Below are 26,028 nucleotides of genomic sequence, written 5' to 3' on the forward strand. Positions count from 1 at the left end.
ATCATGGTGCCCCATGGTGCGCGTGACACAAGAGACGCCATGTTTGGTGGGAAAACAGCCCCGCTTCACACGGGCGGAAACGTCAAAGCCGGCGCATGTGATGCGTGGGATGAGGCTATTGTCCCGGATCATCAAGACCCAAAGACAGCGTGGCTCCTTTATGAGGGTGGCGCACCAACTTACGACGTACTGCCGGGCTTCGAAAGCATACGTGGGCCGGCCCAGAGTCCTCTTCATGAGCTCTTTGTGACAAACGAGCGAGCGCGGCGATTGTTGCTGCTGCTGCGGTGGTTCATCAAAAGTTGTCGGAGAGAACACATGTCAATTGACACACTGAAGATTTGAATTGACGGAAAACCATTTGAGCACTTCTTCAATATTCTATATCATGCACTAGTTCACGCCTTGTGAAACAATTCAGCACACTAGTAGACTGATTCTGCCTTACATTTTTTTTTTCACGAATGGCGCCACTTTTGGCCTCTTAGCATGCCAACGGACCTTGCTAATATAATCCACTGTGCTGCACTATTAACAAGATGAGACCCAACTAGTAGTATGTGTCACGCACTAGTAGCCCCCTGGACCCGCAAATACCAAAATGCCCACTAGCACTCTAGTTTTGCCTTAGCAAGGGTTGAACAACAAAATGTTTTCTGTAATTGACTTGAAAGTCAATGAATCAATGATGTCATTGACACTACTAACCTTTTTGCGTCACGGACCTCTTCAGGTAAAGATTTGCGGCATAGCACATAGCGCAAGTGTAAAATGGCAGATTGAAAAACCAAAATTAAAAAAATGGCAAAATAAATTTTAGCATTAGCAAGTGTGCAGTCGCTTAGTCGACTAATTGATTCAACCTCAACAAATGACATACCAAAGAAATCAAACAGTCGCACTACTTTGCACTGAATTGTCCTACGAAAGAGGGTACTAGTTCATGGACCATAATTTGGACCGAACAAGATCACTCATATAAATGCTCAAACAGTGTTCCAAAAAAAAAAGGATCCTTATACTGTACACAACACCTCCACTGGCACAATTTTTTTATTACTAGTGGTGATCAGTCGATATATCCACAATATGGATCACTTTTTCTCTCCTGTAAGCACAACTACACTTTCATCAACTATTTCCGGTTGGCTTTACAAAAAATCCCTTCATTGCAATTTATCTGCGTATGCACGGCTCTGGTACTTTTTCTCTCCAGGAAGTAGAAGGGGGGCTTGGGGAAATATTTACTCATAAATATATGTAAGAATATCAAAAAATGCTGGAGGGCCTCAGCGGCCGCTACACACTTTTGTGACTGGGCTATAATACCGCCCAAACCTTTCACCCCCAGAACCGCCATCCCTGTTTCTGTGGTAGCTATTTGCTGAAAAACCTTCACCTCTTGTTTTTCATTTTCTGCGCTTTTTGAAATGCCCGACAATGCCACTAGAGGGCGCCAAAGCGATGGATAATGGTACCTGATATTGATACTTGGGTCTTAACTCCTTAATAATCAAAGAAAAAGGAAAAAAATAAACACTTATTGGTCATGACAGTTCTTTTTGATTTGCTTACGCAGCTGTGCTGCGTCACACTAATTAAAATGTATTGGTAATGATATAATATGAGATTCCAGCCCAGGATTTACTTTGTATCAGCTCGAATCTGATACGCACGCCAATAAAGCATACATAGTTATTAATTATTTTTTGTGCCAGTGGGGGTGGAATTAACAAACTATCATCCCTACACTTTTTAACACGGACAAACATGGATATACACGAAACAGAGATAAGTTGCTATCAGGCATGAAGTGCTACAAGCTGACTCCAGTTGATGAAAGGACACATGGGAAAAACGAGCGGTTTTCATTTCAATCATCTCCATCTGTAAAATCGGCATGGAGGCTGTCAACGCATCCCATTTAAAAGCGGTTATCGCGCTTTCAAAGAACGGTCGCAGCCCTTCCCGCTTTTCACAAACTCGCACTTCCTGCTTCATAAAAAAAAAAAAAAAAAATATTCACTTCCTTTATTTCTTCTCTCTTTTCTATCAGAGTTCAATGGTTTCCTCTACGCTTTGCATTGTGCCTTTCACACGTCACGTTCACACCAATTCTTGTTACTTTGAATGACGGCCGCCAGCTTTGAAATAGAAACTGCAATAAGGTTGGGGAACACGATAAACTGGTCGCCGTTTGGTCAAGAGCTGACCTGAAGCTGACTTCTTGACATGCTAACTAAATGTCATGCTTCTAAATGAAGAAGCTGTATTTTATTTTTTTGTTAATACCACGCATTTTCACCAGGACAAAAAAGCCTGCACTACATAAAGTGGGGAAAAACTGTAAAAGGTCCGTCAACATCTTTTATGACCGAACAAAGAAATTTCACTAGGTGTAAAAATATCTGCATCGGGCGGAAGGAAAACATGAGCAGACGCCCAGTCCCGAGGTCAAAGACGACCAGAGGGAGAACGGGAAGGTGTGTTTCGACCACTGAGGCGATGACACTGGTGCTGCTGCTGATAACCGACAAAGCAGAATTATGAGCTACAGTGACCCCCCCAGCCTAACCATTGGTCACAATTTGCCAGTCCACTTGATCACCTCAGAAAGTCACTGAAAAACTCACCTATCCATATATTTTGGGGGTTTTCTTCTATTATGTCCTAATCATAGTCTTTGTGTATTTATAAGACTCTCCATAACAACCCAGGCTAAACTTAGCTTGCAAATACAGTTAGTCTGATCAACGTACTTCCATGGATCAGCAGTACTACTTTCCTATTTGGATGGTGATATTGTCTGTCATCTTCTGGCGTTTCAGAATGAGCTAAAAAATCATGAATGAGTGAAATTGTGATGAGGAACAGCAAATATGCTGGAGATTACTGCAGTCCTTTCGAAATGAACAATCTGCCTCCAGCAAGAACCTCAACATGTTTCCATGCTCCTGTCAAGGCGCACGGCAAGGGTGAGGGGAGTTTGGTGTGTCGTGAGGAGTTACAAATGAGGACACAAGATGAAGACATGGCTGGTGAATCAGACAGCCGACACTGATTCATGGGAACGGGAAGCAAGAAAGGAAAAAAAAAAGAAAAAGAACAAGGACCTGCACCGCACTGTATGAGTCAAGGCATTAAAAAAAAGTTTTAAGAGTTAAAACCAAAAATGTGCCTCAAATAAACACCTCCTTTTGTGACATTGTCACATAATAAGAAGTATAGTAGGTCACGTTTTGTGGAAATATCTATTTAATTATCAGGATTATTATGTAAAACTAAATTTGTACATATAAATGCCTGGCACATTTGTTTGTAAGGCAAAACTGGAATTACTATTTTCTGAAAAAATAAAACATTAATCAAACTGAATTTTCACAAATAACTGTATGCTCTCTGCATTTGAATAATTAAATGCATTTGCCACACAGATTTTATTGCAATAAAAAATAAAAAAAAAACAAAAAACAATGCTTTGCGTAAGCTAAAAAATTGGGGGGAAAAATATTGAAGACCATATTATTAGAAAAAGTGCACTTGCATGGAAAACAAATGCCTGTACTCTCTACAAAAAAAAGAAAACGACCCAACTTTAGTGGGTAATGATGCCTTGTGGGCCCGTACAGTGCGGAAGGTGAAGCGCTCAGGTGCAGAAACACACAAAAGCATGCACGAAGCTTGGCGCGCGCACACACGCACGCACGCGCACACGCAAACACTCGCGCGCACACTTACCCCTCGCCTCAGGCTCCGCAGGCAGTGCATTTTGGGCTTGGAGGACATGAAGTCGTTGAGGCGGTGCGAGAGGGGCTCCTTGTGCTGCTTGGGAGATTGGGAGTCGTTGGGAACAGCAGAGGGTGAGGGCGGGGATGAGGCTGGGGGGGCGGGCGGGGGCTGGCGGGGGGACGTTAACAGGGACATAAACTACCGGTAAGGAAAACCATAGAAGAAGAAGAAGAGGGGGTACAGAATCCCAACGGAAGGAAAAGGAAGGGGGGGAACACAAAATCAATAAACCTCCTCGACACGTTCAAAAAAATAAATCCAAAACAACGTGAGGGGAACGTCGACGTCATCGATGGAATCATGGTTGGAAAAATATAAAAGAAGACAAAGCGGAGGTGCGTTAAAGCAAGCAGCCAGCGCAGCCCGAGCGCATGCAGGTGTCCATTTTGAGCAAATCTTGCCTAAGTAGATGTCCAATGACAAGATGATATTGTGATGCCATGCGCTGTGATGATGTCATTCCCCAAAACCAAAGCAAAAGATTATCAAGTGACACTGGATTAAAAGAAAAAAAAAATCTATTAGCCATTCTGATGCTTTTGAGCTGCTAACGTAGTCCCCCGCTATTCGACGATATTTTTATACGCGCCTACCTAAACACGCCACAAAAAAAAATCTTTATACAGCGAGGATTTGATTTCAGGCATCTGAAGTGAGCGTGTACATGCACAAGCAGCCAATGAAAAGTTTGGGGAAACTTATAAAGATCGCTCTCGCTAAATAGGAAAGTAGAGCAGTAATTTGGTGTCAAGGAAGTACACTGCTCACAAAAAAAGGAAATGTCGTGAGAAGCGTAATTCCTTGAAACCAAATGATTACTACGTAATATTTTGACATGACTTTGTCGACATCTTCTGGATCAGTGAGTTTATCAGCAAGTAGTTCGAGATAGCTTGCAGAGAAAAATTAAATAGTAGTGAACCGCGAATACGCGGGGGATTACTTCCAGTTTTGTCCAAATACCTCTCACACACCCTATTCAGGAAATTCATCCGAAATACAACGCACCCAAAAGTGACTCAAAAAAATAAAATGAGTGTGCCACCAGCCCGCAAGTCAGAAATCAAGTATCACTGCTCACAGTGGACAGCCAGTCAGTGGGAAACGGAGTGAGGTGGCAGGTGAATTAATATGGAGCCGGAAAGGCGGGAAATGCATTAGTGTGTGTTACAGACGGGACGGACGCTCCACGTCGGTGAGGAAGGTGGGGGGCGGGGGGAAATAAACCAGCATCAAAATACTAACAGCAAATCCCGCGGTATATTTTCTGGGAGGGGTTGCAGTGCGGCTGTGCGGGTGTTACCTTGTTTTTGTTCTTGATGAAGGGCCACAGTTTGCCTTTGCTTTTGCCAGTGGGCCTCTCGCGGACCTCCCCCCGCGAGTTGCACAAGCTGGTTTCCGACACCGCCCTCTTTATGGCCTGCCCGTAGTCCTCGAATTCCACGTCTCCGGGCGGCTCGAAGCCGGACTTGTAGGACTCCACAACCTGCTTGGAGTCCTGGACACACACACACACACACACATGCTTTGAATCAGTGACGTCCCATTTCTCCTTTTGAGTCATCCATCAAACAGTATCTAACACGGCACTGTCTGCTTCCTGTGATTCTCCAACAAATCGGCAAGTGTACAGATAAGCCGCCACACAGCCATCGTCCTGCCGTCTGGCGCGTTTATAGCCGGGGTGATAAGAGTGAGAGGAGAATAGGGGGGAACCAGAGAAATGAGTCAGGTGTGTGTGAGGAAAAGATCGGGTCAGGAGCCCCCACAGGAAGAGGAAACATGAATCAGCCGGGGACATCGAATTTCAAGCCCAAGTTACTGCAACATTTAAGCTTGTTCATTTGTTGGATTTTGAAACTCAAATACAGCTTTTAAGCACAAAGATTAGTCCACTTCTGTGCTCTCCAAATCAACATGCCATGCCTTCTTTTGCTTTAAGAGCATGTGACATGTTTCTTGTTTACCGCAGCACGCTGGCGCCATGCCACACATCCATGGCGGGAAGGCGGAAACGCCCTCGTTGCGCGAGTATGATCTCTCTCCCCCGGCCCTCCTCCTCGGGATGCTTTTTCATCACACGGCCGGCATATGACTTGCTGACAGATTAGACATGCTTTTTTTTTTTTGTTTGTTTTTCCTGTCGGCTCACCGTCTTGGCCTCGATGGCCTCGGCCGCCTTGCTCATGCCGTCCAGACATTTTCCCACGATGGGGATCACTTGGCGGTCCACGTCGGCGAATGTCTTCATGCACGCTCCTATCCTCTCGATACGCTTCTCCTCCATGTCTTGGAGTTTCTGCCCAAAAAAAAAAAAAAACCTCATAAAATTTGGTGGCTTGTGCTACATACTGACTACAATTTTTTTTTAATTAATTATTGAATGTCTAATAATATATATTATTTTAATTATAATTGTGTTTCTGGCAGAAAATATTTTAGTGTGAAACCATTGACCAAAAAATTGCAGTCTAAAGCGCATTATTGATCTGTCCAAAAACATATAGCTATCATGTTATATGTATTTTTTAATTAACATGGAAAATTGTATCTAATTTCCAAAAATGGTTATATCATCTGTAAAACTGAGGTTTGTATAATTTATCTGTGGTGGCTTTTATAATGTAAATCTACAGTATATTATCTTCATTATCATCTGTGGAAAAACCAAATTAAAAATTTGAAATGCATTCTAAAAAGTCATTTGGCATGTGTGAAGCAGAAGGAACATCAGTATGTTCAAAATGACTTTTGAAATGACAGAAACATTCCGTACCTGGAAGATGTTGGGTATGACGGTGTAATAGTGTTCATTCTGCTCCTGGTTGAACTTGTGCAGGTAGGACGAGTAGTCGCTCTTGCTGTCGGCCGCCATCTGGTGCCTGGTCTGAGCATGCTGTCGCGCCTGAACAAAAAAGAAAGAAAAAAAACAAAAAAAACCTTGTTACACAATAGGGCAAGTGGCTTATTAACACATACATAAATATGCACAAACATAGCTGGAACACGGAAACATTTGATACTCTAGTTGTGCGAACATTCAAGCACATGCATTTTTTTTTTCAGATGAAATTTCAGATTTTGTTTATATTTCCACATAAAAGAAATGTAACCAAAAGCCAATGTTACAGCATTAGCAGGACAACCTAAGTCAGTCAAGAATAGAATTAAACTTCATTTCACTTCGTTGTGACCAAACAAAACAAGTTACGTTTCATGTTAGGGACGGAGGACAATTTGCATCGTCCACTCATCTAAAATAAAAAAATAAAATAAATAGAAAAATTCAGAAACTAGCTATTCACTTTGTCTTCTTAGATTTCTCCCTCCAAATGAAGGGCCACTGAACACAAGCCCAAAAAGGTTCAAGGGGGGGGGGGGTGAGGTTGTTTCGTACAGTAGGATTTGAAGTTAATTTGGCTAATTTGACATTCATGATGATCAAGTGCAGCAGGAGCGGCCCGATTAGAGATCACAGCAGATGGAGATGAGATTATCTCACTAAAACAACATGTGTGCTGCCTTTATGTGATGCGTGTGCGTGTGTGCACATAAACTAAACAAGTCGGTTTCCTCTTTCCATCACAACTGAGGCCTGTGCAACACAAACTCACTTGTCACCGATAACGTCAATTACAAAAAAAAAGCCTTCTTCAGAACAACTGCTTTCCCGAAAGCCTTTTGATACAGCACAGCCTCCAAAATCGAGATGGCACAAAAAAAAATTGTGTTTCTTGACAAATATTCAGTATATTATCGATGAATCGGAACATATCTTTCAGGACAATTTAAGAAAATAATCTTTTTAGGAGAGGAGCTAGTTTATAAAAACACATCTTGCGGGAACGGGTTTGGTTATAAATACAGCGAATCCCAGACGTGTGGGAATACGAAATTCTGAAAATCAAAGCGTAATTGACACCCTGTAATAGCCTGTAGATGCCACAAAAGGGTGGAAAAGCATGACTTATGTCAAAATTAATCTCCACAACTCACTTCAACATAAGAATGAGAACATCTTGAACGCCAAAGCATGAATATGGCGGTTGGCTTGTGAGTTGCGAGCAAAAATTCTCATTACAAAAAAAATAAACAACAAAAAAAAACAACCTCTGTTGTAATTAAATGTAATCATAAAACAAACAATTACACATTTTAAAATATTCAAATATTTAACTAAATCATATCCACTATCTCGGAGCACATAATACTCATAGGTACATATTCTTTATAGTAAAGTATAAAATTCAATATACAACATTGCTGGTGTTTTGTGGGGGACTGGGTCAAATTAATCAAATTTAAATTCATTTTAATCGGGAAATATGAGTCGAGATACGTGTGATTTGATTGCTCTGTATTTCTTAGGGCAACATTTTTATTTTTTTAATTTAGCAGACACTCAACACACACGTGGATAAGCAATTGCTGACGTCATATGTTCCAGCAGAGGAAGCGCGTCTGTTCTAAAAACCAAGTGTGGAAGTTACAACCTACACAAAAGGAAGGTGATATGCTGGATGAAGCGTTTAAAAAAAAAAAAAAGGGGGCACATGTCAAGAGTGTGAGTGCATGTGTAAGCATGCCGTGCTATGCAAAGTGCGCTTGCACAACACCAACGTGTGTCGCCATGGAGACCAAATCACATCCTGTCTCGGTTTCCTAACAGCGAACGTTTTACATATTGCGGTTCAAACCGACCCTTTGAGATTTTTTTTTTTTTTTTTTGCAACATGTAAAAAAAATAAATAAGAACGACAAAGTGAGGCAAGCCACGGACGTCCAGACACACACGGGGAACCGCCTTGTGTCCACCGCACCTACCTTGAGGGAACATCGCTTCAAGGCGAGGCATTAAAAAAGTTATATACAAACACATAAACACAAAAGAAGGACGGTTAGGCCGGCTACAGCTAAACAAGATGTTGCTGCAGATCCTGTCATCACGCAAATTAAGGAACAACAATCGGTATACAGAGTAAGTGGAAAAATACGCGGACTACGACGATAATATTTCTTAAACTATTTAAATAGATTTGGTCACCGTTTCGTGAATGTTCCGCAATGGTCATTTTTTCCCCCTCCTGATTGTAATGCCAACGCTTTGTGATTGTTATGCAGGATTTGGGAAAATGCATTCCACTTGCGTCATGGTATTTTTGAGAATGTTATGCGATTGTGGTATCAGCGAATTTTTTTGGGGGGGGGAATTGTTATTCAAGTTGCCAGTGTACAGATGCATTTTCGGGACTCCGCATACCGTTTATTGCCTTTGCAGCGACAAATCATGTGACATTATTGTGACGATATGGCAGGAGTCCTGGCGTGGCTCCGTTGTGCGCTAATTAATTACGTGTGATGCACGAGGCTTGTACAGTGCGCTTCCATAAATGCCTCCACTGTGTATAAGACACAGCATGGCTCTTGTTTGGCCGGGCCCGCTTGCTTCAGGGCTCTTTTTCCCGATTTTGAGCGTCAAAGCTGTTTGTGCTCATTGAGCAGAAAAGCTCTTTATTCCCCAGCTCGTATTTGCATAATAATCGGGTCCGAACTGTGTCAACTCTTGAGCCTGACACCCTGAGCTGCAGAGGACTCTTTGGATAAGATGTCAAAACAGGAAGTGGAGAGTCAAAGCTAGAAGGTTGGCGTGGGGACAGCGTCCAGCGTACCTTTTCCACGTCGGCCTTTGTCACGTTGATGTCGGCGTCCATCTTGTCAAAGTATTGCTGTGCTTTGTCCGCCTCTTTGCAATCTCGCTCAAACTTCCTTTTACACTGAGGAAAAAAAATATAGCAGACAGAAGGAAGCCCAGATTTATTTATCGTCGCACTTACAGACATGGGTCATATTATGACACGACGACAAATTTGGCAGACGACGAATGAACCATACGTCCATAGTGGTGTTTTGTATGCGCAAAAACAAGCATTCGTCCAACCCTGTGTCGACCCCCCCCCCCTCTCCAGCAACAATCAGGAGATTGTTGGGGGGGCCGCGTGCACTGTGAACTCTGCCTATCTGCCTCACAAAGAGATCATTGAACGCAGTCGTGGTCATTCTGGAGAAGGGGTGGTGAGGAGGCACAGATAAGACCGGGAGTTCTGTGCAAACTCGTCACTAAAACAAATAGATGCGACACAGCCGCATCTGCGCCAACATCATTTGGGGCACTCCACCGTGACTGCACTGGACTGCCTAAATGGTCAAATACTCTAAGTACAGTAAATAGGAGCACATTTCCAAATAAATTCAAGAATGGACTCGTGACAACTTTCTGTGTATGCGTGCGTTTGAACATAATACGACTAAAATAAAGGAAATTGGACAAAATGTATTTAAATAAAATACTATTACAATAATGCATTTTCTTACATATTTTTAATCTAATTCAAATATGAATATTAAGAAAACATGAAAAAAATGGACATTAATAAATCACAAATTATAATTACTAAATAGTTTCAAAAAAATAATTGTAATTATAAAATACATATTTTATTTTCATTACACTACATATATTCAAAATATATAATGACTAATACTATTTTATTTATAAATGGAAATTATATTGTTTTTTAATGATAAAACTAAAAATACTACTATAAAATTTATACATTTTTAAAGACAATTTTAAGACTTGAATTTGTGTATTCTTTACTTATAAAATAACTGATAATCTACTAAATTGTTTTATGAAACAAAAAACATCACAAAAACATTTAAAATAAAATTAGAACATAATACAGTATAAAATACAAGTAAAATACATTTTTAATCATTGCGCAAAAATACACATTTAAAAAAAGATTATGTGTTTTAGTTAAACTCTAAAATATATCGGCTACGTTTCTATCATTTATTCTAACAATTTTACATTAAGAATTTAATGCATTCAATAAAAATATATTTTAAATTAAATTAGAAAATACTAATAGAAAAATTTTATTTATAACCAAATATACATAATTATATGTTTTTTTAAATACACTTAATCCTACAATATATCAGCAGACTATTTTAAGTAACATATCATCATAATTAATTGCCATGGAGGAATAAGAACCTTTTCATGAGATTAACCATTTTTTACAAAATTATTTTTTGGTAGTCAACCGTAGTTTTGACTTTCAGTTCGATGCTTGTCATCGCAATGTTGCTCTTTGGCTTGACACCCTTGAAGAGCTTATCAAAAGCAAAGCCAAAGCAAAGCCAAAGCAAGCGACGACAGCCCAAACTCGCAATCTACTCCAAAAGCGGTTGACGTCACTCACCAACTCCAGTTGTTTCCAAGAGCTCTCGATGTGCTGCTGTGCTTTGCGGCCATCGTGGAAGTGCTGTTGGAAGACACACAAACACAAGTTTCATTCGCCAGCGTCTTGACATAATGAGGATAATGGCTTGTGAATACGATCAATATTAATCATGTGTTAATGGCTCGGAGGGAGCAAAAGTAGGGTAAGTAGATACAAGTGTGTGTACAGTCGATCCATAAACGCACTGTACGTAGATGACCTCATTCGTCTGTAGTTTAATGAGAGATTTGCAGCAGCTCCAGCAGATGGCTACAAGTCGACTTTGAGCAAGCGATCTGTGATCTTACAATTCCCGTTTTGCAATGCACTGCAATATATTATGGTGGATGCGCTGTATATACAAAGCGAGTTTACCACTATAATAGTCACACTTCCCTTTTCCCCAAAGTTTCTAGGGAAGCGGGTTAAAATAAGGAAGTGCTTGAGCGTTTTCAGAGGAAGTACTCCACTGCATGGCGAAGCCCCGGGAGTCGTGTCATGTGCATGAAAAGTGTACAATGTCACATTTCTGTCGTAGCGGCTCGAATCGACACATGCTAAGATGACAAAGCGGTGTCGGACCGGCCTGACTTCATTCCTACAAGTAAATGTTTCCCCATTACGACACTCGTGGAAAATATTGGACATCCCGTCTTCTTCCAAAACGCCCATCAACGCGAATGAAAACCTTGCGCTGTAATCACAAGGTCCTGAAAACAAATACGGTATATTTTCCACAGACAAAGGAATTGCAGCGGGCCCTGCGGCTCCTTCCAGGTTATCAGACAGGAGCAGAGGCATGCGGGAATGCACCGGTGCCAACTAGCCAGCGTCTTGTTTTTTTTCTTTTCTGGGATATCCATGAAAGCTGCGCTCTACTTGAATACGCATGTATGTCAGGAAAAAGGTTTAGCCCATAGGATGATAGTCAACAATAAAAAGTCCAAACATTTTTGCAACTAGAAATAATAGGTTTTATTGACATCTACGGTTATTCGCAAGGAATAGGCAAAGGCCGCTAGGGGCTAAACGATTGATCGTTTTGGGACGGAAATTGTGATCTCAAGGTTTAAGGTTAATTAACGCCGGCCAATTTTAGCTTTCGTTAACGATTGTAATAAAGTGGTCCAAATTGACTTTGATAACAAGTGACAATGCACATGGACATGTTGTAAATGTTTTGTTGTTTTTTGTTCCTCCGTCTCCTACAATAAGTGTCGCATTAAGCCAAAGAAATGATGTCTCCGAGAAGTATGTGGCGATGGTCTGAGACCCCCCCCCGCCCGCAATTGCACACATCTGCATGCACACTGAAGTTCCATCAAGACTTAAGTCATTCATTGGCATGATGTGCTTCAGAGGAATGCACCACCACACACACACACACACCCCCGAGCACCGTTGTCACCACACACAATAATCACTGTAAACAGCCGCAAATCATAAACGAAATAAAACAGATAAGAGCGATAAGAGAAAGGAATGTACACAGACTCAAAGAACGAAGAGCTGCCGTTGAAAGGGCAGCCAAGTCATATTTCTGCCGACTGTACTATCTTGGGTTCACATTCATTTGGTCCTGTTCTTCATTTGGTCTTGGGCTTACTCTAAACTCAGTCTAACGTGTTCTTATTCTTACTTTGGTCTTCACCTACCTTGGTCTTGATCTTAACTAGTTTTAGAATTTGGAGTGTTTTGGTATCCTCACCTCATCGGCGAAATTTTTTTTAATTTTAAATAAAAGTGAACAAAAGCATTACAACAATTATATTTATTTTTTTTAAAAACAGTATTTAGACAATAAAACATGAACAAGGTTTATTCATTTAATTTTTTTCAAGTTCGACGGGCCGCATGTTGCCCCCGGGCCGTAGTTTGCCCACGCCTGTCCTAAACATTGTCTTGATCTTCTTACTTCGTCTCACATGCGCCTTGTCAACATCTCCATTTTCTTGTTTTTGACTCGGTCTTACATTAACTTACTCTTGACTTTGTCTCACAGTTCCTTGGTCCTGATCTCGGTCTTGACTTGTGTGTTGTTGACTACAATGCTATTCTTAGTCTGTGGTTGCGTCAGCCTCCTTTGCCTTCAGCGCTTGTAGACAAGGCCCGCCATCCACAGCACGGACGTAAGACTTCTTACACACGTTGTGGTTTTCAGCTAACTTTTGGCTAAACGCGTACTTCCTAACTGTCGGGCGAATAAGACAAAATCTTGTTGAGTGCTTCCAACTTGTTGAGCGCATGCTCAGCTGCGTCTTCGAGTGCACATATAAAACACAAAGGACACTATATGGCAAGTAGCGTTGAAGTAGCACAAGCCGGCCGGCGCTTTAGTCGTTAATAGAGATGACACCTTAAGCCTGAGATCAGCAGCCTGTTTGCTGACTGAACACCTTATAATCATTCCTCAGCACAATCACAATCCCGTCTCCTCATCTCACGGGGAAAGCGGTGAAAGACCGTATTGTGTAGCAAAGCCAAACTCTTCAGGGATTGTGTCATTTTATTTATCAAGGGGGCTTTTATAATACTAATCGAATTAAATATGCTTGCGTAACCAGCATGAATGCTAAAATCCCGGCTGTGGTGCAGGGAAAACAATCTTAAACTCCAAACATTCTGGGCCTCACCTTGGACGCTACCTCCAGCTGAGCTAAGACGGAGGTACACAAACGGTGAAGGGCGGGAGGGAACGTTACGCAAACAAAAAGCCCTGTGAGACACTTGCACGTAAATGCACCTGTCTAATCATATCACAAAATGTTTTTTCTCATGTTGGACCTCGATCTCCATTTTAGCTCTTCCTGAAAAATACTGCAAACATTTTTCCAAAAGACTTTAAAGTTCGTTAATTGGTCAATAAATTACTGAATGGTTAAGGTCCTAAGGGGGTCAAACTGACCCGAAACATAACAAGCGGGTTGAGTAGTGTCGTTTTGTTTTTTTGTGAATTGTAAAATGAGTCATTTTGATCCACAACATAACCGTTATGTTTAAGTCTATCTTAATCATATTTTATTGCCTTTTTTAAATTTATTAAATGGAACTTAAAGGGTCAATTTGACCCGCAATATATTTGGAGGGTTTAATGAACCAAAGCAGTGCAAAGAGCTGTGGGAAAATCCCCACCAGTGTCACTCTGCAGTCTATAGACTCCAAAATGTGGACAGTGGACAGAGAATGTTCCAGGTCAAATCCAGCCAAAAGAGCAGGAAAGGGACTTGATTGGTGGAGAGGGATTCACAAAAGCTTAGATCACCCCCTCCCCGCCGCTATGGAACAACATGAACAAAGTGTCAAATAAAAACTGATCGCTAGCTGTGTCCCTGGGCAACATGTCAACTGTGAACATAGACTAAAAAAAAAAAGGGTCAGCGTTCCTTTGAAAAAGAGCCTCTGCTTTGGCTTTTTTTCCACTCCAATTCCCTCAGCTGGCGGCTTCCGTGATACGAGAGTCCTCTGTGACTTTTTTTTTACATTTTCCAGCTGGTCACATTTTGCCTAATAAGCGCAGACACCTCAGTCAGGACTCATAAACTTATTCTCATTTTCTATCTTTTCTCTAATATGCCTTCAAAGTCAGCGAAGGCTTTGCGAGACACGGGAGTCAAGATGGTGACGTTCTGCACTTGTGGGTGAGCCTCTGGGTGAAGCTATATTTACTCGAGCATGACCTCAGCGCTGGGTGAGTGAAGCGTGCTCACGAAATAGGCTGCTTCATTCCGCGTTGGAAGAGAGAGACTCTTTCCCTTTTAACCCTCCTGTTGGATTTCTTCTCCAGCGCGTTCAAGCATCCCAAGATAAATATACCTCAACACCATGACTACATTTTCCGTAAATACTAAGATCTGTTTTTCTTGAATAAAATGAGCCATCAACAAAGCCGGCGTCACAATGTACGCGAGTACGACTCACCGTCTTCCTCTCGGTCTTGAGATCCTGGAGATAGCGCGAAAGCTCGGTGATGATCTGCGACGTCAGGTTCTCAGCGATCACCTCGTGTTGCCCGGCGTAGTCGTTGAGTTCGTTGAGCGTGGTCAGGAAAGCCCTGCAGAACGTGTACCTAAGCAAACGCCGCACCGATGACATTTCATTCAAAATTGAAAACGGGGTCACGTTCAACATGTTGGTCTTATAGCTTACTTGCTCTCCTCCTCTTCCCGGGAGTTCTTCTTCGGTTGGTACTTCTTCGATAAATTCCTGTGAGAGCCAAATTGTCATTTAGTCTTCTATGTAAACTCAACTGAAATTATGGAAACTAGACTTGTTTTTTTATTTCACAATATTGTTAATAATTCCATTTCAAAATGAGTAACTGAATGCCTTCTGAATTCTGTGTTGTCCACAATAAATTCAAATTCATCTACGAAATCTCTCCAATGCTCGCAACTATTTTGGTAGACACTGGAAAGCGTAAGCGACTGCTGTTATTGTGCTTGTCTGACACAGTCCTTGTGGAACTGTCAGAGCGCCTAGCCAGTCAATTTCGAAGAGTGTTTTCCGCCCCGGCTACGATATCTCCATCCTTCTCGTCGGGTCATAAATCATCCGCCCAAACCCCCCCCCCTGTCTCCGAGCCCCGGGGGAGGTCAAACTCAGAGCCAGTCACCAGAAACAAACATGCGCAAACATGCTTTTCGAACGCGCCCTTGTTGTGACTCGGGCTGAGCGGCACGAGACGGGAAGACAGATGCTACGTGGCTACGCTGTCGCAAACGCATAATAGGCCTTGGATTAGATTCACGAGCAGAACAGAATAGTATTCCAATTTTACGTTACTGAGGTCATAAAAGTACAAGAATAAAAGTGCTATTATGAGAAGGAAGTCATGATTTTGGAATTTACCTGGCTTGTGTCACTATTTTCATGCCATGTCTTTCGTCGACTCATTGGGTTTTTGTTTCCACCTGCTCTCGTCAGCCCTGTTCCTAATGTCAACCAATCAGCTCCCTCCAGCCACTTATGTCGTGTCCAGGTGAGTCTCAGTATTTAGTTTTGTGGTTTCTCCTTGTTGCCGTCATGCCTCATCTATATCTAGTCATGCTATGTTTCCCAATAAAGTCATAATTTGACAAGTCTAATGGGGATAAAATCATAACGGTGAAAGGACAGTGGAGTTACCACTTAACTGCATTGCAAGAAAAAATATGCAGCAATAAATACTGGGCAAAAACAAAACCTCCAATGTGTCTGTTACTCCATCCTGCTTAATCTGTCTTTATCCCTGATGCCTCTCATGCACTGTTGCTAGGCAGAATTAACAATCCTAGTCTCCCCCACCACCCCAACTCCTTTCTTGTCCTTGTCTAATTATAGCACCCAGGTCGCCATTCAGCCATTCCAGGGCAGATGTCACGTGTCGAGATTGCACGGGTCAACTCACCTATTTCATGTACTTAAGGAAACGTGTTGAAAAAAAAAAAAAAGGTAATAGAGTAGTCCTTATCGTCACCATGCCACTGTGGCTTATGTTGGACTGGAATTTGTGGGGGGAGGAGGAGACATTAATGTTTCGCCTGGACCGGAGCATTGTGCATGTTTACACCGATGCAATTGGAAGAGGATTAGATGTGGATTAGTGCAGTGTGTGTGGTTGCTATGGGAGGGAAAAGACATTCTGCAGGTGGTGAACATATGAGGTGTTACTATTGTTTTGCATTGTTGTTAGCGGCAAGTTGTTTGCATCTGCAAGTGTATTGACGGAAAAATATATATAAATGAAATTGCTAGAGGTCACTGTTTAAAAAAAAAACAAGAGGATAAAGTCAGAGAAATTGCAAATTTCAAATATAAAAAAAAATCATGCAACATTTTTTTAAATTTTATCGGAATTACTTGTCCTTAAATGTACAAGACAAAATGTTTTAGCAGACTAAAATAATCATTTGACCAGACTGACATCAATATTTGAAGAGGAAAAAAAATACTAATTTAAAAAGAATAAACTTTGTTACAGATTATTTTACCTTTTAAATGCATAAATTGCATAAAATTATAAATTTAACAGAACTAAATATTGTACATTTACAGAGGAATAGCTTTTTTTTTTAAATCAGAATAACATGTAATTTTGTAATTTTACCACAAAGGTGTCAATTTACAAAAATAAAAACATAGTTATCATTCTACCTGGTACAGTGGTAAATTAAAAAAAAAAAATCAGTTATTTTAAATAAGTAAAACTGTCATTTGACCAGAATAGAATCACTTTCTTTGTTTTGTATATTTTACGTTTGTCACATTTTCTCTGGTTATGGTGAGAAATGCACAAATACACACACAAGTCATCTTATTATCTTAAAAGGACTTAATTCTCACAAAAAAAAGAGAAGATGTTCGTAAGGATTTGTTGCTAAGGAAATACCGCAACCGTATTGGCTAGTCCGTATAAAAAAAGGAATAAGGGGATAGACAAAATCATATTGCCAGAAGGATGACTTGTGTGTGTTTGTGCGTTGGGGGGGGGTGTTGTAATCCCACACTATGTCGCGCTGCTCACACACTCATCGCCTAATGGGGGGGTTCACTTGTGGGTGGAGGAACGCAAATCTGGGTCAGACCTAGGGGGGGCGTATATCAGGCAGATACCTACATGTCGCCATGGAAACACACAAGCGCCGCCCTCACAACAGACACCACGCACACACACACACACACTGGAATGACTCTCTTGCTTGAAGCATTAGTCAACAACAGATACAAGTAGTGCATGTGATTTCCTCCACTCAAGTCAGCATTTTCCCCTTTCAATGAGATTTAAAAACAAAAAAAACAAAAAAAAAAACAGGTGCTTTAATAACATGTTTGTGGCATGCTTTAAATGAAATACCCCCAAGGATCAGTCACAGCGACTATTATTGCAAAATTAAATTTAAGTGCAAATTTCTGAAAAAATATAGTATTACAAAAATAAAGGCACGACTGTACCAAAATAAATAGCTGAATTTTCCAAGAATAAACTCAGCATTTTTTGAGAGCAGTCATAAATTAATGTGAGAATGAAAAAGTCATGGTAAGTGGTAACTAATGGTAATATAACTGTACTAAAATGGTATTATACTCCAAACAGACAACTATCTGGACACATTTGCCATAATGTCTAAAAAAACAAAACAAACAAAAATATTTTAAAAGTCAAAGTACTCACCTAATTTGTTTTGCATAGTTGGTTTCGATCTCAGACCTCTCCTTGACAAATTTGGCGTACCTCTCCAGAAACTCGATCCCCCACTGCGTATGCTTCTCCAAGTTGTCAAATTGATCCTGCAGCAAAGACGGAGTGCTCGTTAATGGCAGTCATATCAAGAGTGTGCTTTTATAAACTAATGCCAAGGGTCGTAAAATGTGAAAAACACGCATTAAAAATGTACCGGTCGGAAGGAGGCCCACTAATGGAAGTGGACCAGGCTCCTGCGGGCCGCTCCAGCAAAGTGGAGACTGTGGAGAATATTCATTGTGCTGCGTCCATCGCTAAAGCAAAACAGCTAAGCTAACATTTGCATTGTTTTTTTTGTCATTTCTCACCGCATATACTAAGTCTGCTAAACCAATGTTCGCCCGGCAGTGGTTTTCCACTCATACTGTGGGAAACTGCGTAGTTTACTTATACTATAGCCTTTGGAGCTAAAGGACAACAGCATGCTAAGCCAACAAGTACGAACAACTAATGAGCACTCAGCAACCAGGAAATTGTTCAGCAAAGTGGAGACTGTGATGCTTTGTGGCTAGATATGTAAAAAAAAAAAAAAAAAAACACGCGTGGTAACTTTAGCTTAATTGTCATAAAATAGACTTGCTAACATTAGCTTAGCTTGTTGCTTCGGCTTAGCTCTAGCCAAGGCACTCAGTTGTGCAGTTTCCTGAAAACACAATAACAACGTACCGTGCAGATTTTAAAATGTGCCTCGGACGAGACAAAATCCACTCGTGTACTTACAACATTGTCGATATATTTTTGCAGCGAGAAACATACTAGATTGGCGTCACTTTGGCAGCTCCCCATTCTGTCATCTACCATGTCTGGAGTGTTCACTCAATACATTCATGACCCGAGCCGGCAAGCGACGCGACTGACTGTTGCATTTCTGCAGAAAAGTATGTTTGTGACACAGGAAGTAGCTGTGGTTCGGGACAATGCTTGAGCATTTCCACACATCTTCTGTATTCACTGAATAACCACAGTTGCCTTCAAGTAGTAGAAACTCAATCACAGAATGTGTTCAAGCTTGTATAAATTGCGGGGGTTGACCAAAACGTTCCCCAAAAAGTTATCGTACGCGTTGATTTTTACTTTGAAAGCTTTGTAGCGGACTATAATGTCGTGGCATGCAAAAGGATGAAAGGGCCTTCAGCGCTGAAAACCCTCAGAGAGTGGCAGGACAATAATAGTGCCTTGAGTGAGAGGAGAGAGTTTCCGGCCGGCATTGTTTGCTAGCTTCAATAGACAATCACTCATCAGTGAGTCACTCCACAGAACAGATAACTGGATAGTGTTTTTACAAAGTCCTCTCATTTGAACAGTGGTACTCAACCTGGGGTCAGCGAGCCATAACATGGGGGGTCCGCAGAACAGTTTGCAAAAGTCCTGTTTAATTTACTGTCAATATGAATAGCCAAGAGACAAATGTCGTTTTGTTTTTTGTTTTTTGCGATATCTGTGTAGATTCCCCCAAAAAATGCATCGCAATAATCAACACTCCAACCAAAAACACACTCCTCCGCACATAACTGGCGTTACCCTCTTTTGCAATGGCACCATCGTATCCCGCTTTCCTCCGGAAAAGATGCAAAATTCAGGTTAGTCCGAGACGGCGTCCATCCACAAGAGCATATCCGAGAAGCAGTTGGGAACTGTGCCCGCCGACTCCCACACGATAATGAGTAATTCCTGATTGTCGGCGAGAGAAATCCGGTAGAGACTCCACTCTCCGACGCAATGTGAAGCGGCCCGTGGTGTTAATGCTCCATCAGGCGTAAGGTGCAACGGACGATGGTGGAGGACGACAGCGACGGAGTGGAACAGAAGAGGGGAGGTAGGAATGGAGGAAGGGAGGGAAGTGGGATGGGGCGGGATTAATACACAGGAAAGGGATTACAATTGAGGGGGAGTGTTGGCCTTGAACCTCCCATCCCCAATGGCCTTCACTGGACCACAGTTTCATGACGTTAAAACCAAAATACTAACATTATAATCCCCAATTTCACTCATTTCGGGCTCCTGCCATCAAAGCAAGAAGAGCCGAACGACTCGCTCGACATTTATGAATTATGAATGACAGACAATCAAACAAATTATTTAAAAGGCACACAGGCAAACACTCAGTCGAGCATTACTTTCATACAATGTACCCTTAAATTAAGATAGCTACTACTTTTGATTTATATATAAAATGAAGGGAATTAAGAAGTTAAAATGGAAGCAAAAAAAAAACCTTCAGGCTTCTACTCCTATAAAAAGCAAAAAATGTCAGGAAAAGCCTACTAGAACATCTTAACTTTATTTAGGATTCATCTCAGGCACTTTAAATGGTGGTCGGTGTGCGCTGACTCGCATTTCTAATGCGTATGAATAGTTATATGAGGGTGTGCACAAATATCTGTTTTGTTGGTGTTTTTAATTTGCATGTTAAACGTCACAGTGTTCATAGACAAAGTTTGATTGATCGTGGTCTTGGTTTTCTTTTCTTTTTTTAAGATTACCCTTATTGGCTGTGTCGATTTTTGCAGCATTTTGCATTATGTAGACATGCACATGTCAACATACTTCCTTGACCCCAATTCTTACTTTCCTTTGCAGAATTTGGGATAGGCAGCATTTATGTTGTCATTTTGAAACTTTTCAAAATCACCAATAAAAAAAAAAAAAAAAAATATGACTTCTCTTCTTGTTATTTCAGGAGCCAGCCTCTATTGTGGTAACACACGACGGAAAACAAATACAAGTCCACAGCTAAACATTTTTTTATTATTCGGGAAATGGAAAGAGTTCAAGCAGGAAGTGGAACAAAAGGAGCCCCGAGCTAAATATAAGTACAGAAGGCCCATGTGACATAAAGCAAACAAATACGCGGTTGTTCAAGGATCAGCCTAGGCCTGGGCGATAAACCGAAAATTTACCGTTACTGAAATTTATTACAATGACCGAAATCATTTTGCCCATGTCGGTAAATTCGGTGTTAAAAAAAAGAAAAGCCTTTTCTGTCTGCGGCAATGTTCATGCCCCTTTAAGACCGCAACAACGCCTCTAGTCACGTGACTCCAACAGTCTGCTCGAGAAAGAAAACAGACGTCGCTGTCGTAGCTGGGATTCAAATCCAGAAGCTGGATGGATGAATTTATCGTGCATTTATCGTTATCGAGGTAAAATTCCTCAATTTCTCGCGATATTGATTTGAGGTCATATCGCCCAGCCCTAGATCAGCCTGCTGACCCACAACCCTTCCCGACTGGTGACAGGGATTAGGGATCATCTAAATGCACCGCACTGCCACCTAATCGCAGCTAATGCACGTTATTTATCCTCCACTGCGGATTAGAGCTGCTGATTACAGGCTACCCGGGGAATATTGATCTGATCGAGCCAGATAACGGGAGATCTCCTCGTTTCTACAACGCGCCGTGAACAGATTCTAACAGTACAAATGAGTCAATCACATATAATGCAATCAGGCTCGATTGCGGTGAATCCGGGTGCTTACAGAGTTCAGAGTTTCAGAAAATCTGAATTAAAACCAAGAATCTGCATGCACCTGGAATAAAAATTCTTCTTCAAGTAATTGTGATAAGAGGATGGATTTTAACGACAAATAAAATAACAAGTGCCTTTGCACCCAAACGTTTGTGGTGAATTCTCAATATGCCCATCAAACTTCGCTGATGATTCGCAGCACATTTGGCCGCATTCCTTGGCAAAGACCTGCGATTTTTCCAAAATTTCCTTTTCATTTTGAGGCATGTATCCTTGAAACTTTTTTTTTTTTTTTTGCATCCCATTATGATCAACCTGTCCACCCAATTTCATGTTAAAACTGATAACCGGGCTATTTAGCTCCCAACTTTCCAAGGAGCACCACAAAGTGAATTTGGAGATTCTTCCTAAAGCACCTTCATTGAAAATGGTCGACTTCGGTGACGTGTCCTTGATCGTTTTTTTTTGTTTGTTTTTGTTTTTTTGTGTCCTGTTACAATAGAACCGTTCACTCGATTTATTGTTGATAGCGGATACTGGTGACAATTATTTTTGTTCAAACTTTCTAGGTGGTGCTCCAGACTTCTTAATTTTCCCGAAGATGTACGTGACGCTTCTTTCACATTGCATCAATGGTAGACAGGAAACCTGTTGAGTCAACGCAAAGCAGCTGTCCCGCCAGTGTCTTTGGTTCCGTGCAGATGTTCTAGTGGTGGCGCGGGGGGGGGGGTGATGCCCTGAGGCTTTTTGTTATGAAGACAAAGTACAGCACAAGACCTGATAATCTGTATTAATTACACAGTCGACTGACAATGCTACAAAGGCACTTGAGACGGCTTTGAAGTGCAAGCCAAGATATAAACAGAGACATGCTCCCGATGAGGATCATGAACGTTAAATACCGTTTGAGGCAAGTCTCTACCTTTGAGCAAGGTGTTATTTGTCTTAAGAACACAACAAACCCGGCTGGTCGAGATGTATGTCGTCCATTTATGACAAGGCAAGTGCCAATTGGAGGTGAACAATTTGGATTTCAAAACAAAAATAAAATGCTTGAACCATTTATGCTAGAATAGAGTTTTAAAAAGACATCAAATAAAATGGCCTGTTCCGACTTTTGGGTTACGCCACTGAAAGATCCAAAGTAGCTGAGTCTAGAGTTCAAAAACAGACCTTTTGAAATATTGAGCATTGAGACCGGATTACAATTTGAATTAGAACCGATTTCACAATCTAGTATGAGAACAAATCACATCAATGCGCAGCCTAAGTGATCTCGCACAGTTCCCTCAAACTTTATGTAACGAGTCCAGAAGAAAACACTAACTCCCAAATGTGATAACAAACCAATTGCTCTTTTGTCCTCATCTCTTCCAGGAGAGAAAATAAATTGCGTCAAATGTCTTCAGACAACTGCTTCTTCATTTAGCACACACAGCAACGAACTATGCTGCGTCGATGGCGAACTTCGTTGTGCCACGGGCCGTGGGTGTACGCAAGCGTGGACAAATATTTGACGGACATGCCGAGCCCTCTCCTCCGACACACATGGCGCTTTGTCCGAGGAAGCGGGGTGGAATAATGTTCCCGTAGCCCTGAGTAACCTCTTTACGGGCAACAAAGGCCAAAGAGAAACAGCCACATGGGCCAGTCCGAGTAGCTTAACCAATCAGCTTTGAGGAAATCAAAAGCCTTAGTCGCCTTCGTCAACAACTTCAGCAAAGTGTAGGAGGTGCGAGCCGTCGTTGAGCGCTACGATTTCTCCCCTTGACGAAAAAGTGATCTCTTTTCGGAATCGTCGGTTTGGTTGAGGAAGGATACGCAAAACGTGTTTATGAAGACAGAGAATCTCGTTCTGAATGTTCTGGTTTCACTTTGAGATTGTAAGACTTCATTTATTGACTTAAAAGTAACGACTCAACTTGACTTGCTTGATTTTTTTTTTTTTTTTGGGCATAGTAACCACTGGCTTCTTTACTGATATGGTGGTCATCTCAAATAACGTACCGTTAACAATTGCCAAAGTAACAGCACACGGGAGACGGCCACCCGCACAAGCCTCATGTCAAATCAGAGCAGCTGTTTGCAACCACGCGAGTTGCCGTTTGCATGCCGCACGGCTATTTATAGTCGACAACGCCTCAAGCCTGGCTGAAATTTAAGACCTCTATCGTATGGTGTACTCCCCGCGAAGGAGAGGAGCTTGACGCCGTGAAACCAACATGACTCCGCTAACTGGAAGCCTCGTCGAATCCTTTTTTTACCGCCCCTTCTTTTCAGACTCCACCTTCAACCGATCATTCAATCTATAACAGTGGTTTTCAAACCGGCCATAACGAGTCTCAAAAATATTTACCAGAAAATGAAATTATTTTAAAAGTGTCATCAGATAAAACTTTTCTAGCACTCTGGCGCTCTTTTCTCTTGAAGAGTCGCGCAGGTAAGGGAGGCATGGTGACCTCGGCAAAATTGGAAGAACATCCAGTACCTTGGGTCAAAAGTTTTTCAACATGTTGATAAATCTCTACTTTTGCAACATATAAAAGAGCCAATGACTCGCTACTTGAATTGTATTTTTTTTGGGTGGGGGGCAAGAGTGGTTGTAAAAGTCATTAAATAAATATAGCAAGCAAATAATTTAGAGCTAAGATGTAAAAACTGACATCTAATATAACGTTCCTTTATATTAAGCAGGTCATTCCGAAATTGTCTTCTCTGTTCTAGTTTGGGATTCATCTGCGTTCACTCACGGTGCTGGTCATCTTCATCTGGAGAAGCACCTGCAGGTACTCTTGATATGGACTCAGCGTTCGTTCGTCCTTCTCGGGTTTCACATGGGGGCTGTCCAAGAAAATAAAGAACTCGCTTCTTCGGCGCAACATAACGACAGTCTTTATGCTTTTTTTTTTAAAAAGAATAAAAAGTTTGTAGTCTCTAAGGAAGTGGGTCCATCTCTGGTCAAGAACAAAAAGTGTGAGGCGGGAACAAGCAGTGAGAAACTTGAAATGGGCAGTTATTAATCTGATTACGACACCTCCCTGGTAACTGGCCTCACTTATCCAATGAGGCTGTTGTACGGTGGATTAATGCCGCTTGGGCTTCAAGTACACGTTCACCATTGTTGCGGCTGAGCTGTTTTTCGACCCTGTGCAGGACAAAGCTCTTTAATTCTTATACAACAGATTGTCTGGAATCGGGCTACGAAAACGCAAAATGTGACGCAACGTAAGGCACAGTAATGAGTTGAATAAATGTTATTCTTAAGGCAATAGCCTGCAAAAAAGATTAAAGTAAGAGCATTCTAATTGCAATTTGGAATTTGAAAAAAAACAAAACAATGTGTTGCACTTTTTGCAGAAGTGTGTAGTATGCAAGCCCCTTGCTGTGAGGAACAAGCAAATCTCATTTGACTATGAATAGATAGGGCACCGTGCAGGTGACTGAGTCTCGCTCGGAGTATAATTTCAAGAGATGATTAGAGGCTAGCTGTAGCAACAACACAAGAGTGGAATGATTATGAAGATTTGAAGACGTTGAAAGCGTTTGTGACAGGACGAGATTGAGTCATGAGCAAAATTACAAAACAGCTTCTTTCTCCTCAAGTGGTGAGGACATCGTTACTCGATGCCTCCGAAATAATGAAGATATACCTTTGGGGGATTTACGGGACTTTTCGCAGATTTATGGCCGTCACATTTGAACCTGTGCAACTTTAGGAGGCTTTATGCTAATACCTGGACCGATCTAACACATTGTAACTCCACTCACGTGACAAGACACAGCCAATCAAAGAGCAGCTTTGCGAGTTTCGCAATTAATATTCCGATTTGAACTTTTCAATCGAGGACCCGCTTAAGAAATAAGTTTGGAGGAGCCTAAAAAGTGACCACCCCAGACACTCACAAAATAAGACTACGAGGCATCTTTGTCAATGCAGTCCTTTGCATTCCGCAGAGCATTGCAAGCTTTTTGGATCGGATGTGGATCCATTCATTGCAATTTTACAGTCACAAGCAGTTCAAACAAGAAGTGGGCCCGGGGCAATTTCACAGAACCAGCAGGTGGTTGATCATCGGGGTTCACGGGGGTTGAAAATGGGGGTTGGCTGCAAAAGAGGTCTGAGTCACAGTAGGAAACAAAGTAGCTCGGGTTTCTGGGACTCGGAAGCTTCTTGAATGTCAAATGAGCGGCAGGGGAGATAGCATGGGGACTCCCGGGAAGTCCAAGCTTGGAGAACACTGAAAACTGTGCTCTTTA

General features: G+C 41.6%; 1 protein-coding gene across 28 annotated transcripts in view; it reads right to left on the bottom strand.

The window, feature by feature from the left end:
• The window catches only part of fnbp1b (formin binding protein 1b), a 39,945-nt gene that overhangs the window by 8,981 nt on the left and 4,936 nt on the right, over positions 1-26,028 (bottom strand). For 4 of the 28 annotated variants that reach the window (XM_088280810.1, XM_088280806.1, XM_088280808.1 and 1 more), the window contains exons 1-11: positions 24,522-24,770; positions 18,232-18,347; positions 15,228-15,284; positions 15,000-15,147; positions 11,061-11,123; positions 9,459-9,563; positions 8,614-8,628; positions 6,566-6,694; positions 5,942-6,088; positions 5,093-5,287; positions 3,739-3,927 (exon numbers count right to left, since the gene is read on the bottom strand). In XM_088280810.1, the coding sequence (XP_088136936.1) occupies positions 3,739-3,927; positions 5,093-5,287; positions 5,942-6,088; positions 6,566-6,694; positions 8,614-8,628; positions 9,459-9,563; positions 11,061-11,123; positions 15,000-15,147; positions 15,228-15,284; positions 18,232-18,347; positions 24,522-24,653 (1,296 nt within the window). In that variant the 5' untranslated portion in view covers positions 24,654-24,770. Of the gene's footprint in view, positions 1-183; positions 283-3,738; positions 3,928-5,092; positions 5,288-5,941; positions 6,089-6,565; positions 6,695-8,613; positions 8,629-9,458; positions 9,564-11,060; positions 11,124-14,999; positions 15,148-15,227; positions 15,285-18,231; positions 18,348-19,821; positions 20,097-24,521; positions 24,772-26,028 lie in introns of those variants that run through there. The other 24 variants (XM_088280820.1, XM_088280818.1, XM_088280819.1 and 21 more) reach the window with 15 other exon arrangements.

This window comes from Idiotropiscis lumnitzeri, chromosome 18 (assembly GCF_059441095.1).
Source record: "Idiotropiscis lumnitzeri isolate Australia: NSW breed Sydney's pygmy pipehorse chromosome 18, RoL_Ilum_1.0, whole genome shotgun sequence".
NCBI classification, from domain to species: domain Eukaryota; kingdom Metazoa; phylum Chordata; class Actinopteri; order Syngnathiformes; family Syngnathidae; genus Idiotropiscis; species Idiotropiscis lumnitzeri.